This window comes from Pseudochaenichthys georgianus, chromosome 24, assembly GCF_902827115.2.
Source record: "Pseudochaenichthys georgianus chromosome 24, fPseGeo1.2, whole genome shotgun sequence".
NCBI lineage: Eukaryota > Metazoa > Chordata > Actinopteri > Perciformes > Channichthyidae > Pseudochaenichthys > Pseudochaenichthys georgianus.
In genome coordinates, this window is record NC_047526.1 from 32,046,211 (window position 1) to 32,063,972 (window position 17,762).

The 17,762-nt window shown below is 41.0% G+C and overlaps 3 protein-coding genes across 3 annotated transcripts; all 3 read right to left on the reverse strand.

The window, feature by feature from the left end:
* Positions 1–376: 376 nt before the first annotated feature.
* c24h1orf198 (chromosome 24 C1orf198 homolog) lies at positions 377–8,956 on the reverse strand. Its single transcript, XM_034075676.1, is given in 14 exon segments — positions 377–397; positions 399–434; positions 3,350–3,427; positions 3,429–3,467; positions 3,469–3,534; positions 3,536–3,583; positions 3,585–3,707; positions 3,709–3,747; positions 4,874–4,930; positions 4,933–4,980; positions 4,982–5,047; positions 7,244–7,369; positions 7,750–7,800; positions 8,566–8,956. Coding segments are annotated over 14 exon segments (1,116 nt in total). The 5' UTR covers positions 8,884–8,956.
* A 1,078-nt stretch (positions 8,957–10,034) lies between these two features.
* LOC117439692 (gap junction Cx32.2 protein-like) lies at positions 10,035–14,323 on the reverse strand. Its single transcript, XM_034075675.1, has 3 exons — positions 14,174–14,323; positions 12,783–12,921; positions 10,035–11,180 (listed from the first exon to the last, which is right to left on the reverse strand). The coding sequence occupies exons 2-3, from the start codon at positions 12,909–12,911 to the stop codon at positions 10,548–10,550; spliced, it is 762 nt and encodes a 253-aa protein (XP_033931566.1). The 5' UTR covers positions 12,912–12,921; positions 14,174–14,323; the 3' UTR covers positions 10,035–10,547.
* A 1,005-nt stretch (positions 14,324–15,328) lies between these two features.
* Positions 15,329–17,578, reverse strand: gja13.1 (gap junction protein alpha 13.1). The gene is made up of 2 exons (XM_034075674.2): positions 17,481–17,578; positions 15,329–16,733 (listed from the first exon to the last, which is right to left on the reverse strand). Exon 2 carries the CDS (start codon positions 16,703–16,705, stop codon positions 15,845–15,847), a length of 861 nt encoding a protein of 286 aa, XP_033931565.1. The 5' UTR covers positions 16,706–16,733; positions 17,481–17,578; the 3' UTR covers positions 15,329–15,844.
* Positions 17,579–17,762: the final 184 nt, after the last annotated feature.

Genomic DNA, 17,762 nt, shown 5'->3' on the forward strand with positions numbered 1-17,762 from the left:
AAAACTTGTAATTGAAATACGGGAGGGTAAATGAATTGAAAAAATGCATCATATTATCTATCCCAAAGTGGTCTCGGTGTTAAATGCACAGTCAGAGGAAACAACCCCTTCTTACTCTGCTTTTAGAGAGCACAACATCTATGAGATTGAAGCTAAACACAGAGAGGGGGGGGGGGGGGGGAGACCAGCACTCAGGCAGTGAGATAAGGTCGTAACAAGCACTGGAGATAATCACAACAACATCATGTGGTCATGCTAAAGACTGGTGTTGTAAATGTGGATGTCTGTCGATCATGGCAGCGTTGGTGGTCCTTCTTCAGAGTGATGGATGGCGATTGACTCAATTCATGGCACGGCTGAAAAACTCAGCTGTGGTTTACCAGTTATCAAGGAAGTCGATATCCGGTCTTCAGGAGGTTGTTGCTTGTGTTGTACTGAGGGGGGGGGGGGAGAGGAGGGGAAAAGGGAGGGGGGAAGGGAGAGACAGAGAGACACCGTTCAGTATATCACTGAGATAGGAAAGGACTAGGAAACGGATTCGTACTAGCATTTTTAGTAAAAGGGTTCACTTGAGAAAAATGTCAAAGAAATGGTCGGAAAAAATGCGCTATTATTCAGAGAGACTGACTGTGTAGCTGTAAGGTTGTTCATATTAGTGGCGAGGTGACCACACACAATAAGATTGGTTCCATTTCAAATATTACACTTTTTTGAGTGATTTGTCGGAGAAACGACAGACTTCAGATGCAAATGAAGGGTATATTCAAATTCTAGCGTATTCCTAATCTTTGAAAACATAATGAATAACATTTCCCACACTTTGAACAAACCCTGTACCAGTGGCGTAGCCAGGGAATTATTGTGTGGGTGGGCCTGGAGAAATGTAGGTGGGCCAGGGGGAGACTTTATTAAGCGTGGAGTCTGAGCTGAAACTTCATTAATGATTTTTAATAATTTTTAAAATGCACTAATTGACATAAGCATAAATTAGCGGTGAAAACCAAACAGGCACGGCGGCCGCCAGATGCGTGTTAAACTGACATCCACACGACACAGGTTGTTTATCCTTGACAGTCGCACAGTGGCACCACACTGATGCGTTTTCAATATTCAGCACATGTGTACACGCTTCACTGCAGACCTCAGAAGAAATAAGACTTGAATTCACTCACGGCAAACTTACTTTACTTACTAATTACTCACGGTAAAAAAATGCACTCCCTCTTCCATTGTCATAGAAGGTGGAATCTAACTATATCCAGAATAAGTTTGATTGGAATCCGGGCTAGAAACATGTTTATTTCCTGCTGTAAAGTTGGGCATTTTAACATGGGGGTCTATGGGAATGGCTCCTTTCTGCATCCAGCCCCTGTTGGCCACTAGAGGAACTCGGCAGTTTTGTGGCACTTCCCTCTGGCTCCTGCGCTGTGACCGCTGATTGGCTGTGGCGGGCCAGGCGTGCATGCGGGTACGTATTCTTGACTCTTGTAGCTGATACCAAGAATTACATTGGAATAAATAAATGACTTGTTTCCATTCTTTTTTTAAGTTATTAAAGATTCCTACAATTCATTTATTGGCGAAACATTTTACATCCCGTCTAGTCTACACATCTTTCATTTCGTTATTCGCATTGCACCTTACTGAAACTCATTTAGTCTTTTAATTGCTTTCTCAAGACCTTCCCTTTTTCCTAACTAATCCTGTTTAGCATTTACTTGTCTTGTTAGAATGTATCGATACCTGTGGAACGATAAGGGCGAAACCAAAGCTGAGCTTAACTTGTAGAGCATGATGCATCGCTGGCAACACCCTAATGTCACAATAAAGAGTTGGCTTTGCAATTTTCTTTGTAGACATGGATTGTGACTTGTGTCTTTAGCGACTGAGCTAGTCGTCACTCTGAAACCTCCATCTGTTTCCAACATGGATTCTAATTGTAACTCTCAATCAGAGTTGGGTGTAACGCGTTACAAAGTAAACTGTAATAATATTACTTTAGTCGGTACGGGATAGTGTAACGCGTTACTTTATAAATCAGTAATAACACTACAGTTACTAACATTGCCCGACACGCGTTCAGTATCAGTAATCACACTACAGTTAGCCTACTAACATACAGAATGACTAGATTCTCCCTTTGACTGACTGAGGGATTTCCGCCGCAGGTTTATATTTACGTAACATTTGTGCGACTTGCGCGTCCACATAAAGTGCATAAACATGGCTGAGTCAACAGCGATAACTTTGGAGGGGTGGAGGTCTGCCCATTACGTTGAGTTCGTCCGAAGAAAGGACAGGAATGTGACGGTGAGGTGCAAACTGTGTCCAGGCCAGAAGCTTTATCCACTGCTGCAAACACAAACGTCAAACCTCAACAAGCACCTGCAAAGACAACATGCTAACGTGAAGGCTAATAGCTAAGAAGGACCTCCGAACCCAGAGTGAGGATGTCGAGTAAAGTAACGACACGGTAGGCGCTTCAGTGAGGCTCCTCCTCCCGCAAAATGAAGCACCCTCCGCAGTCTGCGTGATGTGCCTGTAGGGAGGGGCGGCCCTGCGAGTAAAGTAACGAGTAAAGTACGAGTAAAGTAACGCGTTCTTTATGTAGAGAGTAGGGGCTGCACGATTTTGGGACAAAAAATCGAATTGCGATTTTTCTGACAGATATTGCGATATTTGTTTTTAAGCGACCCAACGGACGTTTATTGTAAAATGCGGCCATAACTCCGGCTAGGAAGGCCGTATAAACTGCTCCCGTCTCTAGCACCCCCGCAGCCCGAGCTACGAGTGAAAGAACTAAACTTTGAAACTTCCGTTGGGTTGCTTTAAAGTCAAGCTTCAGTTTAAGATTCACCCTGTCATAGAAACACGTGATGGAGCATTGCTAACCTGACTCAGAAAGCATCTAGGAAAGCTCCTTTGGAAGCCATTTGGAAAGGGCAGGCACTTTCAGAAGCACTTGGCAGGTGATTGGATCAATCTGTCTATCACCTTCTATCATGGGCCACTTCTGATTGATTAACAATGGCTGGTACATGTGGAGCACAGCACTTCTGATTGGTGTGGATGACTGACACACAATACAAAAATGTAAAAAAATTGTTACTTTTTTTTTTTTTTTTTTTTTTTTAAATCGTAATTTATTTTTATTTTTTTAAATCGATTAATCGTTCAGCCCTAGTAGAGAGTAACGAAGTAATGTAATATTACTTTTTTTGAGCAATGACCCCATCTCTGCTCTCATTCAATCATTGCTCCACTCAAAGCAGGACCATGCAAACAAATACATTCATCTCAGAGAAGAATTAAGCCAGATTTCCAGCTCATCTGCAGTTTCAACACTCACCTGGGCGAAGGTGGGGCTGGCGGAGGAGCCGTCTTCCGCTCTCTGTTCTCTCTCTCTTCTCACACTGCCGGGGGGGTTGGAGGGCTTTGGGGGGTTTGGGCATCATCCCGGAGGAGAACCACCTCGTCCACGGTGGTCCCGACGGAGGGCAAGTGCTCTGAGAGCGCTCCCCACCCGGCCACGGAACGACGACACCCTGACAGGTGGAGGAGGGTTGGGAGAGATGGAGATGGAGGGCCGGAGTAGCGCTGACAGCCACAGGAAGAGGAAGAGGAGATGAAGAGGGACGGGGGGCTGAGGGGGCCGGAGGTTTGGGGGCTCGGTGCTTTGTGGACCTGGTATGAGCTGGAGGGGGGGGGCTCCACTACCTCAGGCTCCTTGGTGTTCACAGAGGTCTCCTGGGGAAAAAGCATCATATTTAACGGTTGATGTTTTGACTGTAAATTTCATATTTTATACATATCGTTAGAGCCAGCATTTTGTTTTATAAAGAAAGGCCACCTCATTGTGACGTCTGTAGTCACACACTATAAAAGACTACAATTCCCACGGCGCCTCCTCTAAAGTGACACCTGCTAGAAGAGGAAACCGGTTTCAGTCAACCGTCCAATTATAAGCTGTATCAAGACATAACGAATACCTCGTTGTTTTGTTATTTTATTTGAGTTTTGCCTATTTGTTTTGACTATTGTAAAAAGCCTCTTTTCTTTGTTGCATGGTGTAAAAGTTTATTATTTGATTTTGAGCAAACACATCGTATAAACATCATCCAAACCATCGGAGGCCAAGCAACTCTTCAACTGTAAGCAACATAAAAGGAAATAAAACGAGTAAAAACATTTCTGTTTAAGAGGCGTCTAGTGGCTTGATAGGAAGGAAGCCACGACACAATATGTTAAGATACCTTGAGATAGAAAGACACAAAAAATAAATAATGTTAATGTCTTTTTATTGTCCTGAACTGATGGCCACAAAAAAGGGGTCCCGTATCTCATTTAAAAAAGGGACAGTTCAAACCACACAATGCATTTGGGTTAATAATGAAATGATTGATAAAGGAATTCACATCGTGCAAAAGCAGCAGAAAATGCTGTTTGTGCTTTGCTGTTAACATCATTAAAAAATCCGTTTGACACGATACCTCCAACACTCAACACCATAACAATCGAGATTTACAAAGAGCACTGCAGGTAAGAAAAACATTAGCTACTTGTATGAGCTCCAGTTTATAGGTGGTTTGATGAGGGACGACCACGCACAAACAAATAGACCCTTCGGAAGCAATCTCCAGATCTGTTTTTGACTGCTAAAGAGATGCCAGACGCCAGAGTTCTCAGAACACACAGCTCGATAGGCAAGAGTTTGAGTAGGACTCGCTTTCAATCTGTTGTTTGCTTGAAGCTATGAGCAGATGAGAAAATGCTGTACTTGTGCCAAAATGTAAACGTTTGGCAGCTGTTGATTGAATTGAAAATGCCGTCAGAGAGTGAGAAACAGTTATATATATATATATATAGTGCTCACCAGTCGGAGGTACGAGGGCAGGGATTTCTCTCCTTTCTCCAGGGGACTTGATCTGGCTTGGGGGTCAGAGACTGGAAGTCGGCCATCTCTCCCTCCAGCCTGGACCTCCTCGGCGCTGATCTTCCAGAAAGACGACTCCTCCTCTGGGCCTCCCGGGCCTCGCTGAACAGTCACCTTCACGACCACACAATAATAACAACAGGTGTGGAAGTCAAACATTCCAGATTTTAGCGTCTGTATGTTATTCAATCGTAACACTGCTTTGCTCTCGCCAGTAAAACTCTTGGCAATCATTGTCGTGATTTAATTCAAGGGTGAAGGTTTATCAAGAGCCAAGCTGGAAGTGTTTGTTTGTGACAAAAACGCTTTGAAACTTAGGCCACGTTTACACGGAGACGAAACTTAGTCGATATCAAAAAAAGTCTTTCCGCCCACACGGGACCGCTCGACCCGCTGTAGTACATATGCCGGGCCTGTAAGTGGCGCTGTACTTCCGCTACAAAATACACCAACAGCAGCGACGAAGACCCCCGAGCATGGTTTCCATTGGTTGCCCTTCTGTTATTCTCCGCGGCGGATTTAGCAACATGTAGTTCATGTAATTCCTCCATGTCCACTTGTTGCTGATGGTTGTGGTAGAGGAGCTGTTTGCACTAACATCTGTATCATGGTCAGTAGCGTCTGGAGCACGAAAGCAACCCTGTGATCCGCCATTGTTGTTGTTGTTGGCTTAACACAATCAGCAATGACGCGGGTGACGTAGAGGTGAGCAGCAGAGGTGGGGAGAGGCGGGGCTATGGCGTCATCGTTATCAGGAAATGATCGTATAGGACGTACACACGGAGCCGTTTGGCCCCCCAGAGCGTTTCGTCCGCAGATCTACCCACCGTCTCCGTGTAAACGTGGCCTTAGCATGTCGCTCCAAATATTTTTGTTATGAGTAAACCATTGGAACACCTTAATAACTAAGCAGTTTTTTTTTACTTTGTGTGTAAAGAGGGATGTTGAGATCTACTTCATAACACCAACCATACCTCCTCAGTTTGATCAATTGTATTTGTATTTACCTTTATTGAACCAGGGGCCTATACTACGAACCTGGTTCAACCTAACCTGGATATGTTTGAGTTAGCCGGTTGGCCTAATCCAAAACATACGCGCTCTCGCTAAACTGTCCTACGACACGGGTTATCAAGTGGATCGCTCAAGCCAGCCGTGTCCTATCGAGTTAGGTGCGCGTTCACATGAAATGGGTGGTATCTGGAGCATTCGACCAATCACAAACATGGAGAAGCGTACTGACAGCGCAGCGTCATACTTCCTGAATGAAAAGTGAACTTTAATACTAGTCAAAAATGAAGAAGTTAAACTTTAAACATCCATGACTTAAACACTTGATCCAGGATCAGAGCCACAGAGCTGCACCTGCAAGGTGAACACAGCTGGGAACAGAACACGTGTTTGAATGCGTACATTAACAGGTTTATGATATCACTGCCCGTCTAAAACACGATCTGACTTCAATTACATTTGTCTCGAGTGTTTCGTCAACTTATGTGTTGCTTAAAATAATACTTCTGCATACAGTATGTGACACTGTGAGTGTTGCACGGCCAGATACGGCTCAGCTGACTCAGATCAGGAGATATATGATACATTATGAAGTGATATGCCGCGGACTGTACTTAATGTACTCTGATCCGGTTACTTATGTTGTGGCCGATATTTAAGTAAGCTTTCTTAACGCTAATGTTATAATAGTCAGATTGCTCTGAAGATGGAGGTGATATTCTATTAATGTTCACGTTCACACAGTCGGTGATTTTTGCCGGCCGTCTTTCCTGCAACGGCAGTTTTTCTGCATTTCCTTTCTCCTGTAATATGACTTGATCGCTTTAAACTCCGCACACTGAGCTCTGATTGGTCAGCAGGCGGTGCTTTCACTGAGTTGAGCTCTTAGCCTGCAACCTAACCTGGTCCCGACCAGGTTAGCTGCTTAGCATATATTACCATGGAGATCTAGCCTGCTAAAAAGAGAACCAGCTTCAGATGACCGGAAAGCCGGAGTTTTCCCTGAATTTAGCCGGCTAAGCGAAAATCCTGCTTCGCAGTATACCCCCCAGGATAGGTCTCATTGAGATTAAACATCTCTTTTTCAAGAGAGTCCTGGCCAAGGATTAAGGTTTCTGTCCCTTCCAAAGTGTGAAAGATGCTTTGACAAATCGGACCAAATCAAGATTTTTAAGAATATTCTACCTGTGAGATTTAGATGCGACGCATTTGAAAGTCAAGTCTTGAACTACTACTACTACTTTTGATGAATGAAGTGTTTTGTGTCCAACCAGCTACAGTACACTCCTCTCAACATACCTTAGTTCCTGGAGTACCCTTGCTGATCTGGTTGGAATGAGGAACCTTCGCAGGCTTTGATTCGGCCTGAGAGACTGAGACTCCCTGTTCTGCCGGGCCAGACGTCAAGCTGAAGTCCAACTGGCTCTGAAAGATGGAAGCAACAATATCTCAGGACTGAGATATCCTGTGAAACACTACATGCACATTTTAGACAGTAAAAAGTACATATATTTAGATAATGCACAGCAGAGATCAACTCGTTATTACAAACCTTAAGTCTTGAAATAACGAGTTAATAGCTGGACATTATGATGGGCGAACATTTAAGTAAACTATCAAACTACAATGCCAAATAGTGTCTAAAAGTATTTGATCATTTACAGATTTGTGTAATTGTAAACCTAATATTAGAGTTTTCTTGTTATTATTGGTCAGACAAAACATATTGGAAGAGGATACATTGGACACGATTCGAAGGAACTTAAACTACACGATTAAATCAAACTTTAACTAAATATTCCTACCTTTGTTTCCCAAGAGAAAGGGGCAGAATGCTCATCTTGCCAGGTCATATCCTAAGAAACACAACATCAGAATCATCTTTATTAACCTAATATGTGCAAACATACAAGGAATTATTTGTTTTGTTGCATTGCTCTCAATTTACTTAAATAATATAGACATGACAGCCAGGAACAAAGCTGGGCAAATAAAGAAATAATAGACAGGACTATTAGGTACACGAGGATGCTAAACAATTAAAAAACCCACTAACAACACAATAACTTAAATATACAAGTCCAGTTTTTCTCTAAACAAACACATGAACAACAATTGTTATTATTATTTGTACACATTGCAGCTTTAAAACTGAACAATTATAATATGAAATTGGCAGTGCATATGTTGGTTGTACAGGGCTGTTGACAACTAACAACAGGATAGTTATATTGCCAACACACACTGGCTTTCCTTCATTATATAGTAATGTCTCATTCTATATTTAGAACAACGACTTATACATTATTTATGTCGTTAGACTTAACCAGAGACACATATTTTCCTGGCGAACCTGTTTTCGACAACTTATTATGTGAGGGTAGTGTATTTCTACCTAACATTGAGTATTGTTCCACTTTTATGCCTGATTTTATAACGTTATCCCTTCTTAAAGTTGCGATTACAATTCTTTGGTAGCTATGTTACCGTTACGTCATTAGCCACTATGACGTTAACCTGCATATTTCAACGGCTACGTGGCTAGTTAGCAACCATGACAACACTGGCTATTGTGACCTGGAAAAACACATCAAACATCAATACAAATGTTATTAAATCACCTCCTCTCCGAAGTGAACAATCTTCTGGCCCGTCTGAATGAGAAGTTTGGGGTAACACGGCACTTCTTCACGGTCTACTCTGTGCATGGCGTATCGGGCTCGGATCTGAGGATCCATCATCTCGTTATCGATGGCGCTGTCCTGCTCCTGATGCGTCATTTTCTCCCATGTTGGGCCGTGTTTCTCTTCGATAGTCTTCCTCTCCTGCATTATCTTCCTCGCCATGGAGTTGATGGAGGAAAAGTATTCAAACTTCTTCTCCTCCATCCCGTGGGAGCTGAGCCCCGCCGTGTTGGCGGAGGCTATCATGGCGGCCATCTTTAGCTGCTTCCAGCTGTTGTTATTTTTGTTTTGTTAGAAGAAGGAAGAGGAAGCTGGTTTACGTCCATGGTTTGCGTAGGTCGCTGCGTGGGCGGGTCGTCGGTTTACGTAAGGTTTACGTAAGGTTTACGTCACACAGATGGACCAGATGTTTTAAATGGCGCCATCAAGTGGTCTTTCCCAGCAAGAGCGTGTGCGCAGATAGTGGCAAAACGGGCAAAACACATTAAAAATCGATCTATATAATCTTATTTATGGGGTTCATTAATGGCATAGTTGTCCTTTAAAGTTCGTACATGTCCAGACAACTTTCAGAAGGGTCCAATTGTGTCCAAAAGCATAATTTGTTAATTATATTCCAAAAAACAAAGTGCACCAAGACATTTTAGCTAAAATATGAGAATATGTTAAGGTTTGTTTACAGAAGAGAACATACAATGCAGTGTAAATATAAAAGTAACACATCTTCAATGCGAAATAATATTAAAAAAGAGTATATCTATCATTATTGACGCCTTAAAGATGTTAGAAGAGACCCTTTAGTTATCTGTTTTTATTTTTGGTTTATTTTGGTCTTATGTTATTCTGTTTTTGTTTGTTTGTTTCAAGACAAAAACGGCCAAATATATACCCTCATAAGCGCTTTTGATTCATAAATGTTTTGAAATAACTTTACATAATTTCTGGATGCATTATTCGGCAGATATACAGTTGATATAAAAATTCCTATAACAACTGAATCTATTTCTTTTTGACACTAGGTGAGTGTTGCATACAATCCAAAACACTACAAGAGAGACATGTGAATGTAGTTTTCATCCAAGTATTGATTTGTTTTGCCACTGGGGGCAGCCAACACAAGGTGTGTACACAACATTGACATGTCATCACCTTTGAAATTGACAAGGAATATTTACACATCCAGCAGTGTCGGCCACATTTGCCATTATTTGGTGTCCTGGCCATCTGGCGAAAAATAAATTAGTTTACATTACATCTGACTATATTGTCTTTATTTCTCAATTTTTTATTAAAAGTGGTTTTCAAGATGACTTTGTTGTTTTTGTTTGTTTTCCATTTCAAATATTTCAGTTTTCCGAAAAATAAATTAGGTATGAAAACAGTGATCATTGACAAAAACTCAGATACAGTTTTTGACAAAAGAATATTTTAATAAACATTGTTTGACTCCTTTTTACAATATGCTCAAACACAAAGCACATACAATCATATTCAAATACAAAACAGGGAAAAAAAGATCGATTTGTTACTAAAATATTACAAGTTGGGCCTGCAATTTTAACGTTATTGAAGAAACTTAAAAGTAAGATGGCAAAAACAGCTCTTAAACCCGTTGCTGAGCAACAACAGCTAAAGCTAAATCAACTGGCTTTAAGCGAGCGGAAATTTGTCAAGTACAAAAAACAGCAAGGAACAAAATACTCACTTTCTGTACACTTTTCAAAGGTTGCCTCAGGGGTACAGTTTATTCCTGTTATTCTTGTGCACATTAAAATAATTGTTTATTCATAAAAAAGTTCAAATTTGTGTCTGAAATTCTTAAGCATCACATAAATAAATAACTGGACTCATTTCAGTCAAAACATTTCTCAGTAATTATGCAACTGTGCACATGTTTTACACAATTTAAATGGCATTATTCAGGCGTCATGGAGGCTCATCTTGTCACTCTTGGTCAGAATGCCTCCATTTAGAAGCGGGTGAAGAGTGATGGCCGTAGACGCGACTGTTTTTTTAGACTTTCGTCTGGCTGAGCGTAAACAGGCCAGGTAGAAGATCTCCGTTACGTTGAGCAGGACAGAGATGCAGGACACTACGAGCATGAAGATGATGAAGATGGTCTTCTCTGTGGGGCGAGACATGTAACACTCCACGGTGAAGGGGCAGGGGGCTCGGGAGCAGACTATTCTCGGGTCCATGATGAACCCGTACAGATAATACTGCCCAACAATGAACCCTACCTCCAAAAGGATTCTAAAAATGATGGAGGTCATGTAGTTCCCCAGCAGGTCGCCTTTAATCTGGACATTGCCGCTGTCGTCAGAGTACTTGGGAACTTTGACGATGTCGCTCCGATGTTCTCTCAGCTTGTTTTCTTCGTGGATGACGTGCAGGACGTGTCCGAGGTAGATGAGCGTCGGTGATGAGATGAAGATGATCTGGAGGACCCAGAATCTGATGTGTGAGATGGGGAAGGCGTGGTCGTAGCAGACGTTCTTACAACCAGGCTGTTTGGTGTTGCATATCATTTGGGACTGTTCGTCACCCCACACCTGTAGTATTCAGAAGATACATTTATATTATTATCAACAGAGGAGGAGTCAGGATGTCTCAGTAGCGATACAAAATAAAAACGCATGCTTTTTGGGGCAAAAGCACACAAAAGGTTTTCCTTTATGGCACCGTATCATGTTTTCTTTTTTGAGTCCTCCTTACAGGACACTTTATCCTTTCTTTCTAGCAGACAGCCACTCTTGAGGTTACTTTTGATGCATTTTCTTTTTAATTCCACGCCTCCCACCCACCTATCCAGCAGTATGCAGTCCTCTGAGTGCTATTTTGCTTTTGTGTGAAGGCTTTTTATATATTCATTGCACATATTTCCCATCATCCTCTATTTGCATCATTATGGATTTCCACTATAGAAACTTCAGATTTTTTATTTTATTTATTCATTTATTTAACATTAATGAACATTTCTGTAAACGTGCCAGAGTTAGCCAAGAGGCTATTTTCACCTGTAGTCCCTGGACAGATTTTAAAAGTCAACCTAAAACACATTTCATTTTAAACAAGTAAATACAATACATTTAAAACAAGCAACAGAAATTACTGGGATACTTAAATAAAACAATTTACAATACAGAACATTCAAATAAAACAAATAAAACAAAACAAAAGAACATGCTAAAACACAGGCAGTAGATAAGGTAAAACAAAAAATAAGGTAAAACAATGAAAAAGTAACAATTAAGGAGAAAAGTGATTGAGTTACAGAAGCTATATACACCACCGTTCATTTACAAATATATTGATGATAGAGGATTGCACCTAACATTTTAGTATAACATTGTAATTTAAGATTTAAAAAAGTGCTTATAATGCCTAGAAAATAACACAATTCATCAATAATTGGAATTAAATCTCATCCAATGAGCATGGAACAGTCTCCAGCAGGGGTGTCAAACTCAATTTGATCTCGGGCCACATCAGCATTATGGTTGCACTCAAAGGGCCGGTTGTAACTTTAAGATGATATAAAAATACATATATAAATATTGAATATATATAAAATAATGTATTATATTACATGATTGCCTCTGCATTGGATTATTATCTGATAGGGTAATAATAACTTCATAATTAACTACGTCTGGAAGCAGACGTCTAGGGCAAATAATTGCAAGTCTCTTCAGTGAGAATGTCACAATATGATTTTAAAGAAAAGCCAAATTCTGGAAAAACAAAAAAAAAGTAACATTTTGAAAAAAAAGTCAAATTCGGAGAAAAAAGTCAAATGAGAGATGCATTGCGGGAAATGTAGTTTATGGGCAACGTGCCTCTGTACATCGCCATGTAATCGTATAATTAACATATTATATTATTTCAGAGCTCTTGCGGGGCCGCAGAAAATGAAGTCGCGGGCCGGATTTGGCCCCCGGGCCTTGAGTTTGACACCCCTGGTCTACAGGCTACATCAAGTCCTGGTATTGTTATAAAACCTGACAAGGATTGTAAATAAGTCAAATATAGTCTTGATACTGTGGACCTTAATACGGCCAGCAGAGAGTGTTATGTCACCGTAAAGCCTAAAAGTAATTCATCGGTTGGGTTAAACACGTCTCAAAGTAAAGTACTGATGAACAAAAGGAGACCTTCTCTGCTCCGGCTCCGAGGATCATGATCCTGAAGATGAACAGCACCGTGAGCCAGACCTTCCCGATGACGGTGGAGTGGGACTGGACCTTATTCAGCAGAGAGGACAGAAATCCCCACTCTCCCATGGTCTCTGATCTGGTGAGGAGAGCAAACAGAAGAATGAATTATGATATTGCAGGCATCTAACAACGGAAGACTCTATCAGATAAAGACAGAGGAGAAACGTAACCCTAACCCTAACCCTGACCCTAACCCTGACCCTGACCCTGACCCTGACCCATATGAATATAGCCTACTACACAGTAATCAGCGTTTACTTATTACATGCAGACCCTACAACTTTAAATAGTCTTACAAAGCATCTATTCAGTGAACCGGAGATAGAGGTCGATGGAAACTCAAGACTAAAACAGCTTTTTTGTTAGATTAGGTCATCTGGCAGCATTTCTACAAACAACTAGTGGCTTGACTTTCATGAAACTTGGATGTGTTAAGAAAAAACACGCTACATGTTGAAGTGTATTTCAACCACAGGGTGATACACGCATTATTTTAAATTAATGGCATTTTATTTAGCTCAATGGTTTCCAAATCATTTGGTGGTCAGGTGAAACAGATTGTCCATGGTATTAATCTAGTATCATATTTTGGAGAACAGATGCATCATTTGTGAAAGTTATGTTCCTTTCTATTCAATTTCATTCTGCATTTCACACCACGAAGTATAGGATGAAGCATTTTGATATTTTTTCAACACATCAGGCGTGGTGCAGTTTCTTCTGATTATTATTTAACTTGAAGGTTAAACATCAACAACAGCACAAGGCCTTTTTTTGCTCAAAGACATAAACCCGTGTTGTAAAAACTCCTAATCTATAGTGTTCGCATGGTAAAGAAGGATCGATAACATCCATTGCATAACAACAACTTATCTCAAGTTGTCTTACTATAGGAGGTCAGATGTCCTGATAGGAGAGGAATTTATCCTCCACAGATGTGTTTGTGATTTTGAATCGCTGATAGATATATAGCTATTGTTCACAAGAATAAAAGCACACATATCCTCCTTACACAACATGGCTCCATTGGTCAAAGGTAACATTTAATTTTGTTTGCAAAAAATTCAGAATCGTGAGAACAATTTAGAAATATGTAGAAAATAGTGAATTTTATTCTTAATAATTCGCTATTATTATATATTGTTTAATGAGTTCCTCTGTACTCACACACCCACTTTCACTAACATGCTTTCAACACCGCCAATGTCAAAAACATACCCATCATAATATAACATTTTGGTAGATTGGTTTAATTCAAAAGTAACATGTACTTTTGAACTAATTCAATCTAGTATTTTGTGTTGGAAAAAAGAATGGTACCGGCTTACCTTTGAGTTTAAAGGCCTCTGCGGACAAACGGTGCTCACCAGCTGTGGAGAAGTCTGACGGAGAGCCCAGTGAACCAAGCAAAGCCGTGCCTGTGGTACCTTGAACTTTAGGTTCGATGATACTGCGCAACAGTGAGCGCTGACACGTTGTCGTGACATCTGGAGATGATAGATTTAAAGTGGACCATTTTTTTTTTTGGCAGAAAACTAACAAGATTGTAAAGGTTAATGATTCATTGGCACCGCAATAAAACAAATAAAGTACTCGGGATTCTTTTACTGCTTTTCCAGGTTATTGTCCGCCATTATCACGGTCACATTCTGATAATGATGCTGTTTGAAAAACGCCTATGAAAGAAAAGCCTTTTTCTTTCAGATACAATCTCAGGGATTTAAGGACAAGGACACAATGACATGAACTTGTGTACACACTTATGAAATCCAGTTTAGCCCTGAATAAATACTACGTGAGGATTGTCACATTCGTTGATGGTTGAGATTGCATCAAGAGGAAGTATTTTCATTTTCAGAAATACTCAACAACTGGAGCAAATGTGTCTTGTAATCTCCCCAAAGTATGTTTGGGTTATGGTTAGGGTCTTTGGAGAGATGCAGGTGTGTGTGTGTGACGCACAGTTCATCTTATGTAAATGCCCTTATCCTTACATTCACTTATGAAACCCTCTCTCTGAATCAGAGGTTGACTTATCGATCTGTTGAACGCACCCTATTCCGAAGCACAAGAACACTGTCATAAAGCGGCAATGATTAACGGTTTACTCAAATGTTGCTTATCGATTAATCATTAATGTCATTTTTAATAAGGACAAAACTGGTTTCTCAAAAGTTCGTTTTTTTTAACAATATATTTAAATGAATATCTCTTTATGATTTGAACCATGGGAAGCGGTGATCTGGATTAATACTGAGCAGAACCCAGAGGTATCACGCTCAGTGGGGGATGGATGACATGTTTTATAATCTTCTGACTTTTTACGGTTTTAAAAATGTACTCAATTAATAAAATAATATCTTTTACGCATCGGTAATGAAAAACCCCATTATTTCCAGCTTAAAAGTGTCAATCATCTTTGAAAGAAAGGTGTTTGAAAAATCATATAATGTATTCAGTCATGAAACAGTTTTTCTTCAATCCAACCTCAATAATTTATTAAAAACAACATAGCACATAAACATGTTTCGGTGGAAACACTTTTTCACCACAATCATCGACATCATAATCATCGTTTATCAGTGAGCAAATTATTCGTTTTGGATACATGGCAATAACTTACAGGACACATTCCAAACTAGGCAAGGACAACACTCTGCTCACTAACGGATTAACAAGTGGGTATCCAAGAGCATAAAGACACCATCAACATTGCACACTTTCCATCATTAGATTTCCTGTTAAATAATAAAAAATACATGTAACATTCTAAAAAAGTGGCCCTACAAAACATGGATTTATGCAGACTCAGCAAGAACATTTCTTAACATTAAACGTGCTTTTCCTTGTTGTTGTTGTTGTTGTTGTTGTTGTTGTTGTTGTTGTTGTTTTTGTTGTTGTGTCATGATGTGTACACCCTATTGCACTTGAGTCTTTTAGATGCATCTGAAAAAGGAACCAGAAACCTAAAACAAGCATTTAAAGCATCGTAATGCTTTTTAATGTCCACTCAGCAGCCGTTTCTCCTCTTTGGCTCCATCCATACTCCCCCCCATGCTCTGGCTGTTCTCCATGTCGATGTTCATCTTGTTCTGCATCAGTGCGTCTTCTGTGGTCTGCCTTTTTGTACCCGACAGGCTGGCAGGGTTTTCCGCCGAGGTGATCTTGTGAGTGTGACGCCGGGAGCCGCACCGGACCCTGGTGCAGAGCAGGTAGAACACCTCGATGAAGTTGAGCAGCAGGGAGACGCAGGCCACCACCAGCATGAAGATAATGAAGATGGTCTTCTCCGTGGGGCGGGACATGTAGCACTCCACGGTGAAGGGGCAGGGCTTCTTGGAGCAGGGGAACATGGGCACCATGATGAAGCCGTACAGGTAGTACTGGCCAATAATGAAGGCGCTCTCGATGATGATCTTGACGATTAGTTGCGTGAGGTAGCTCCCCAGAAGGTTCCCCTTGATCGTCACCTTCCCCTTTTCGTCCGTGTATTTGGGCATTTTGTTCAGTCGGGACCCCCCAGGGCTCAACATGCGCTCCCTCATTTTATTCTCCTGGTGGATGACGTGCACGGCGTGGCCCAGGTAGACCAGCGTTGGCGTTGAGACGAAGATGATCTGCATGACCCAGAAGCGAATGTGCGAGATGGGGAAGATCCAGTCGTAGCAGACGTTCTCGCAACCAGGTTGCTGAGTGTTGCAGAGGAAGCCCGATTGCTCGTCCCCCCAAACGTTCTCAGCGCCCGCTCCCAGGACCATGATCCTGAACAGGAAGAGGACGCTCATCCAGATCTTCCCGATGACCGTGGAGTGGGACTGGACCTTGTCCAGCAAAGTCGACAGGAATCCCCAGTCTCCCATCTTTCTTTTGTGATGATCAGTTACTAATCTGTGATACAAAGAAAATACTCATGAGCTGATACCACATGATGTTTGATCCTACGCCACACCTTGTTACCTGGAATATTAACTTCAATCAATGCGCGGCTGCTGGAAGAAAGACGCTCCGTCTCTTTTTTAAATTCAGTTAAAATAAATATGTTCTTGAACTTAAGGAGAAAGAGGAAATCAGAGCTCCTCGAGTCAATAAAATAAATATGTTCTTGAACTTGAGGAGAAAGAGGAAATCAGAGCTCCTCGAGTCAATAAAATAAATATGTTCTTGAACTTGAGGAGAAAGAGGAAATCAGAGCTCCTCGAGTCATGAGGTAGCTGGTTAATATTCTCCTAAAATAATAGTCCGAATTTTGAACGTAAAAAACAGCAGAGCAGTGGCTTCAAACCAATAAGGCGTACATACAGTTAAACAAGACAACTCTAATCAAATCAAATAATTCTTCTGTGTTAATTTAACATTAGAAAAAACGATATTCTAATTCTGATTATATTGAATGAACATATTAAACATACGTCTTGAAGGCAACTCAAGACATAATGGTAATATTTCATAAGTCATACGAATACTGGTAAAGAAAAGCCAAAAGTACAATTAAAACCTTCTTACAGTTATTATTATTTGTATGAAAATAAACAACGGTACTCTACATTCCCAGCCCGGATTGTACCCTTGACAAATATTCAGATATTCTTTCAAAATGCGTGAAATCTGTAGCAGAGAATAATGGTTGCATCTCACCTGGCGACCGTCGGAGAGGACTGTCTGCGTTTGGGACAGATGGTTAACTTTAGAGTTGGACCTTGGAGTTTTTAGCTGCGTGAGGACTGATGCAGATTGTTGCACAACACACATCTGGCGAGAGAAATGTCACATTGTTCCCGTCAGCCAACGAGGGCAAAAAAAGTTGTTGGAAGACGGTGAGTGTAATAATTGACAGGAGCTCAGTATCTCAGCTAAATGGCCTTGGATGTTTGGAAATATACAACTTGGTTATCACTAAGGATACAAACCACTGCTGCT